This window comes from Amblyomma mixtum, chromosome 6, assembly GCF_055824585.1.
Source record: "Amblyomma mixtum isolate Tamu chromosome 6, ASM5582458v1, whole genome shotgun sequence".
NCBI classification, from domain to species: Eukaryota; Metazoa; Arthropoda; class Arachnida; order Ixodida; family Ixodidae; genus Amblyomma; species Amblyomma mixtum.
This window is the reverse complement of record NC_143017.1, coordinates 36,144,034-36,150,677: the sequence shown is the minus strand read 5'-3', so window position 1 is coordinate 36,150,677 and position 6,644 is coordinate 36,144,034. Positions and strand designations below refer to the sequence as shown.

General features: G+C 50.1%; 1 protein-coding gene and 1 long non-coding RNA gene across 2 annotated transcripts; both read right to left on the bottom strand.

Moving 5' to 3' along the window:
- Nucleotides 1-3,239: 3,239 nt before the first annotated feature.
- LOC149338788 (uncharacterized) lies at nucleotides 3,240-3,937 on the bottom strand. The gene is made up of 2 exons (XR_016283760.1): nucleotides 3,765-3,937; nucleotides 3,240-3,704 (listed from the first exon to the last, which is right to left on the bottom strand). It is a non-coding gene; the product is annotated as an uncharacterized LOC149338788 (long non-coding RNA).
- Nucleotide 3,938: 1 nt separating this feature from the next.
- LOC149338787 (uncharacterized) lies at nucleotides 3,939-5,305 on the bottom strand (the record flags this gene model as incomplete). The annotated part of the gene is made up of 3 exons (XM_089550355.1): nucleotides 4,328-5,305; nucleotides 4,068-4,203; nucleotides 3,939-4,001 (listed from the first exon to the last, which is right to left on the bottom strand). Coding segments are annotated over exons 1-3 (1,140 nt in total), but the record flags the coding sequence as incomplete, so codon positions are not given.
- Nucleotides 5,306-6,644: the final 1,339 nt, after the last annotated feature.

Here is a 6,644-nt window from a genome sequence, read left to right as displayed (position 1 = left end):
GACACGCAACACTCTGGCGCAGATTACAAACACATACTCTCCCCTCGCCCCTTACCCTAACCCACTATCATCCCTCCTTCCCCACTCCTGCTTGCGCCCTATGCCCAGAACCCTTCGCTTCTTCCCTCCACATCCTTTCGCTCTGCCCGGCGGACCCTCCCCCGCGGGACCTAGAGAACCTCAAGACCTGGGAGGACTGGGAGACCCTGCTGCATTCGGAGGACCCGGCCGTGCAGACCATCGCCACCGGCCGTGCTGCCAGTGTTATGGACCTCAGGAACATAAACACTTGAGTGCAGTGGGGTCGTGCGGGGACCCTGGGGCGTGCCCCGAATTCCTTTGTAAATAAAGTTTTCTCTCTCTCTCTCAAAAATCTGTCAAAAGTTATTGGCAGTGACGTAAAAATGACGAAACGATGTGACGTCAACGCCTGACGCAAAATTGACGCAACGAGGAATCAGCCAATTAAAGCAGAGCTGCGCCCCGAAGCATTTGCCTGCACGACGAGGGACCGTCCGCTAAGTTTTTGCTTAAAGAGTAAAGAAATGCACAGCGATAAAAAGAATTATTATTTTATTTTGCCAAAAAATGATGTTTAAAGCTAAAAAATATTAAGAAAAACAAGAAGCGCAAGAATTTAGGCTATTAAATTTCCTGGTGGGTAACTTTTGCTGCCGCGGGGGTGCGCAGACGGCGGTAAAACGTCAAGCCGCTTTGCACGTGAACAGCTGTTCCACGCCTTGATACTGTTTTCTTACGTGGCGACGAAAATCAAGGTACTGTGCGGTTGTTCTAAGTGCGCAAAAATCGACGAAGCCAACTTGTTAAGGTCTGTGTTGTTCGGCTCTTACGATCGATGAAAAAAGTGTCAAAGCGTGAAGCGTTGTATGTGATGTGTGGTCGTCTGTTTCTTTTTCCTCGACCGGTAAACAGAAGACGGCCACGAAGTGCGATTTGCAGGTGAAAATAAAGTTCTTTGCCAGCATAAGCATGTTTTATTTGTATGTAGCTGTGGCACAGAGGTGTCGTCGGCTGCCGAAGCTTGCATGAAAGCCGCCGGTCGCAAATAACCGCTGTGCACACAGCACCCGCCGCTGCACCGACAGCGCATTCGCACGCAAACCTCCAAATTCATCGCCGAGTTCGTCGCAGAGCCACACCGCAGTCTGCCTCTCCAGTAGAAAAAGGCGTCGGAACAGCTCGTCCGGCAAGTCAAACGCGTCTTCGTGCGCCCTCCTTCGCCGTTGCTCGCGTCGCCGTAGCCGCCTCAGCCACATACGACGCCGCTGCCGCCGCCGACATTTTCTGTCAAAAACGGAACGGTCCAATTTTGACCGCCTCGAAGCCGTCAAAAAAAATCGTCAAAATGCGCCTGCATAATTAGGCGTGCAACGTCATCACTTCTGTCATGTCCGTGACGTAAACGTCAGCCACCCATGACGCAAGAAAGCAACATGGCCGCCGGCCACAGCCGACCAATAGGAGCGCGACTACGGCGGGGCTTTTTGACGAGTTTTTGACGCGTTTTTGACAAGTTTTTGATTTGACAGTTCCGTAATACGGCCCCTGTTCGGCCGTAGTCGTTCCTTCGCTCGGCGCTGCAGCTACCACGTGACGGCCTCCTCGGCCCTCCGTGTGAGGGTGCTCGCTAGGAGAGGATAAACGGGGCGCTGCAGGCGCGCTCCGCTGACATGTCTGAGGAGTTGTACAAGGCGTCGCTGGAGCGACGTGCTGCGCACAAACGCCGGCGAAGTCCCGAGGCGTGTTGGCCGAGGAGACAGATGAAGAAAGGCAAGAGCGGTTAGCTAAGCAACGCGGCTATGCCGCAGAACGGCGAGCCCGGCGGCGTTCTACAAATTCTCTTTCTTTCAATCGCAACAACAAGGCGTCGCGCCGAACGGGTTGTGGCGTTCCTCCCTTCCTTTGCGGTGCGGTTAGGGTATCCACCGAGATGACAGAGAATTACTGCGCCATTTCCTTTCATCAAAAAACCGGTAGCCACGCGTGACCTGTAGACGCGGCGCACTGCGTTCCTTCAGTTGGAGGCGCTGCGCGCTTTCGCCACCTACCAGGCTTAACCAAAGCTAAGCCCCGCCAATTTTTATTTTATTTTTTGCGGAAAAGAAATCGCGCAGTGCAGTAATTGTCTGACATCTCAGGGCACACTCGAAAAGCGCCTAAAGAGAAGCGATGGGGAGGGAGTGAGAGAAAAAAAGGAAGAGGTGAAGGTAAATCATAGAGAGAGAGAAAACTTTATTACAACAGGAATTCGGGGCACGCCCCAGGGTCCCCGAACGACCCCACTCCCACGGCCGCTCGATCCCTCCTTGGGAGCGGCCTGCCGAAAGCGCCTCCCGGCCTGTGATGGCTTAAGTACCAGCTTGCGCCGCTGCGGCGGCCGTGGCGCTGGCTATCGGTGAAGGAGTAGAAGCGCTGGCGGCGCGGTGTGCGCATTTCTAACGGAATCGTTGCCTGCAGTTTTGTGGTGTATGCACTGCCCCTCGCGGTATGCACTGGGCCTCGGAGCCCTGTGAGTTAGGGCTCCGAAATTTAATAAAAATTACATTTCGATCTACTGGTTCTTTATTCTGTAGTATTCATAATGGTATAAAGTAGGGAACGGGGTTGCCGGGTACAATTTCACACCTTTGGAAACGCAAATAAAATGATCACGGTCGCGTACGCGGATCTTTGTCGATATCCGCGTGGTCGGTAAATTTCGCAGCACACAAAGCTATGCAGAACACGCAACTGAGATTGCCATAACGACTAATGACATTGTTTTGTCCACGCATGTTCAACTCATGCTCTTTGTTCACGGCAAAGACGCACTTATTACTTTTTTCGAAGAAAGTGCGCCCTCAGATAACTAGAAATTTTTTTTTACTCAGTATTGTTGATGTATATAAAAGACGGCGAGCAGTAACGATTTTTCGTACATTTCCGCTTATGCAGGACATAAATACATGTTGTAACGTGACGGCGAGCCGAAGACTGGACTACACGGCGAGTGGCCATGGCATGATTTAATGGTGCTGGGCCTTGCGCGAGCGCTCCTGTACTCACCACTGCTCGCTCTGTAGTCTTGTAGTTTGCGACAATATTGTGAATTATGTCAAGGAGGAGGGGCTAAAGGCGAACCATGTGTCTCCTCACGAGACATTCAGCACATCTGACAACAGCACAAGGATACTTCGTGTACCTTTGATACAGTAATAAATATACGCAGCATACAAAAATGAAAGCTAGAAACACTTTAATAAGACCACTCGTCCAACATGTGCTCTCTATAGACGCAAGACTTTTCGGGACAGAGGCTTCCGCGAAAGTTTCAGGATACTTTCCAGCGAGCTATTCACGTCTCCTGCCCAGTTGGCTAGGAGTGGCCTCAACAGCTTCTTAACAAAGATCTCACAAAGTTCTTCACAGTGTTGTGGGTATATGCAGTCTTTGCACCACATCACAGGGCAGTCCTTCAAGCGAGGAAGCACGGCATTGGAAAGAAGTTTGGAAATACGTGCACAACGACGAAGCTTTGCTGACGTAAGGGCCCTCTCGACGAACGTGCAGATGAGCTTGCACAGCCACACAGCTTCAGGGCGCGCATAACTCAGACCTCCTTGGTCAAGGCCGGACACGAACTTGTATGCTCCGTCACGTGAAGGCTTTCCTTTAAGCAGCAGCTTACACTCAGGGCATGTGACCTGGAAAAGTAGTCACGTGCGTAATTTACCGCCGCTTGGTTTCAAAATAAATATGCTTACCTTTCTTTCACAAACAAAGACAAGGTAGCCAGCCAAGTACGTGAGTGGCGCGAACTCAATTTCCGAAGGTACTTCGTCGTACTTCATGACGTGCTGAATTTTCCAAAGCACAGCCAGGGCATCTTCTGGAACTGCTGGATTTTTCACTTCGCAGGTGACGTTCGCACATCTCAGTGCCGCTTGGCACTCAGAGCTGGAAGGTGCATTTCCATGCCTGGCAGCCTCCAAGATGCCTACCTGCAAAATAACGTTTTCACCCGTTCGTGAAAAAAGTATTCAGTTTGATTACAATATCTGACTTGCCTTAAGCAACTTTTCCGCCGTGGAGACAGCTGTTCTGGCGTCTACTCGGTCGTTGCCACCGTTGAACTGGCGGAAGCAACTGAACAGGGACTCAACTGGGTCACTGTTAAAGGGCCGGGTGAGCACGTACTTGAAGCTAAAAAAAAAGGCAATTAAATGAGAACATCAAAGGCTAGTACTGCGCCAGTTTTTTTTTTTTCTTGAGCCATGGACTAAACGGCTACAATTAAATAAGCAAGTTTAGTGAAATTTATACTTGCCCGAGATCCGTCAGCAGATACTCGACCACAGCGACTGTTGATCTCGTCGTCATGACAGTGGCTTCATAAGTCTCCTTAGTGAGGAACTTCGCACGAGACTCCCCACTTCGGACTTTGATGTTTTCAAGGAAACTGATAAAGTCGACCTGAAGCCAGGTTAGCCGATCGTCATCTGCTTCGACGAATGGTGTTTGCCTTGACTTCCAAGTGGAGATGTCGTGAAGGTCGTACCACATACTTATTGCCTTCATAAATGCGATGGTCGATCCGCAGTCGCGGAATTCTGATGCTTTTTCGTGTGAGTGAGGATGCTCCTGAAGGTACTCCAAGGTGTTGATTACGACAGGTGAAAATATTAATGTTGCGCGGCATACCTTCATTTTTTCTAGATTGTTTGGCTGCACGTGAGCTCGGCTTAATAATCGCACCGGCTTGACCAACAACTGCTCCTGAATCTCATATAAAGTGTGGAGGAAAAAACCACCTCTAATGGGCTCTACACCATCAAACATCTCTCTTTCCAGCAGGTTGGTTCTCAGGTTCTTGATGAGATGATTGGGATCAAATGAGAGGAACAGAGGGTCACCTTCGCGTACTGGATGACGAACAACAGGTTGGAGTGTATTGTCCTCGGACATGTCGCGGAACATTGCGGTGTTGGTCTGGTGGTTGTCGGTGACAACACGAACAATGCGGATTCCTGCCTCTTCAACCGCCTTGATGACACTTAGCGTCATAGTGAGGAGCTGGTCATGCTTGAGGTTTCTTGTAAAAAAGTAACCGACCGGAATAACATAGGGTGTGGACAGCCCTCTTACGACAAAACAAAGGAGTCTAGTGGCCACTTCACTAGCACCTTTTCTAGCCTCGCACACAGTGTCAACCAGCCCAAATATTTTGTCTACCTGACGATCATAAATTACTTTCTGCTGGATCGACATTTCGTCAATGATGAGGCTGCAGTATGTTTCTTTTTCCGATTTCATACCTTCCCTCTCTACCTGCAGTCGTTCCTTGATGAGGCTCGTGACTCCGGTCTCTCCCGTAGACGACCCAACAAACTTCTGCAGCCTGCTTCGGCACGGCAGTTTCAGAAGCTTTCTTCCGCGCACCAAGTCGTATCCTTTAGAGGACGTTGCTTTCCATAATATACACTCTCTCAATGTTGGCTCGTCCCAAGCTGGTCTTGCTTTGTCAAAGTTCATGACCTGTTCCAAGACAAATTTAGCAGTCTTGTCACCGTCTGCTGCAGCCTTGGACATGTTCACTGCGGCCTGCACAGCTCGGTCATCTTCATAACGTTTCAATCGTTGGCGGACTTCGTCATAACTTTCTTGCAGCTTTTGCAGTCGCTCATTAAGTCTTCGGGTTTGCATTTCAAAGCGATGAGCTTTTCTTTTAGTCTCGTCGAAAAATCCTGTCAAATTGAATGACGTCTGACATTCTCCGTCTTTACACTCCTTTATCCGACATACCTCTACACCAATGCAATCGTCCGAAGAATGGCTTTCTGCTACAGCTGACTGGACTCTGAAACTTTCGCTTCCGCCGTGTTCAGTGCTGAAATCTGAGTGTGCTGATTTGTCTTCCGCATTCATTCCTCCCGATTTACCTTCTAAAGTGCCGGTCGTCTGAGATATGAGAACGTCAGGTTGCGCACGACGAAGCGTTCTCCGCTTCTTTGAAGTCACCGGCTGTTTATATGTGGGATAGAAGGGAAAATTCGTCGGAACCGCCGTCGGCCTGAGCAACTTGCGCTTCGTTCCTTGTCGATAATCCTCCTGATTATCGAGGACGGAGCACGTCGCATGGCGGTCCTTGTCGATAATCCTCCTGATTGAAATGCAGTGAGCGTACAACTGCTCTGGAGTTCGGTTGCCACTGGCTGCCCTTGTCACCACCTTGCCGCGAGATGTTGCGTAACCACTCCTCCCGAAGGTTTGCATTGGACGGTAGTTCATGGTAACAAAGTTCCGGGTTTCTTGCAGCATTTGATAGGCAGCGCGGCACACAACAGTTTTTAGGCATTATCGAAAACCCCTTAGAGGATCTGGCAAAAAACGTAGCTTACGCAATCGTCGTAGGAGCACGTGCAACAGAGCTTACCGAGGAGCATTCTTTCGCTCGACGAAAGCGTACGACAAGGCACCGCGTTTACGATTATTCGCCAGTGTTGTGCGCAGCTACACTCAGAAAAAGAGTTCACAATGCTTGTCTTCGACGCACGCTCCTGAGCGCAGTGAAGTTCGAACAGGAACACCACGTAAACTCAAGATAAAACACACAAAGCCTCAGCTTCCGAGCCTCCGACCGCGCC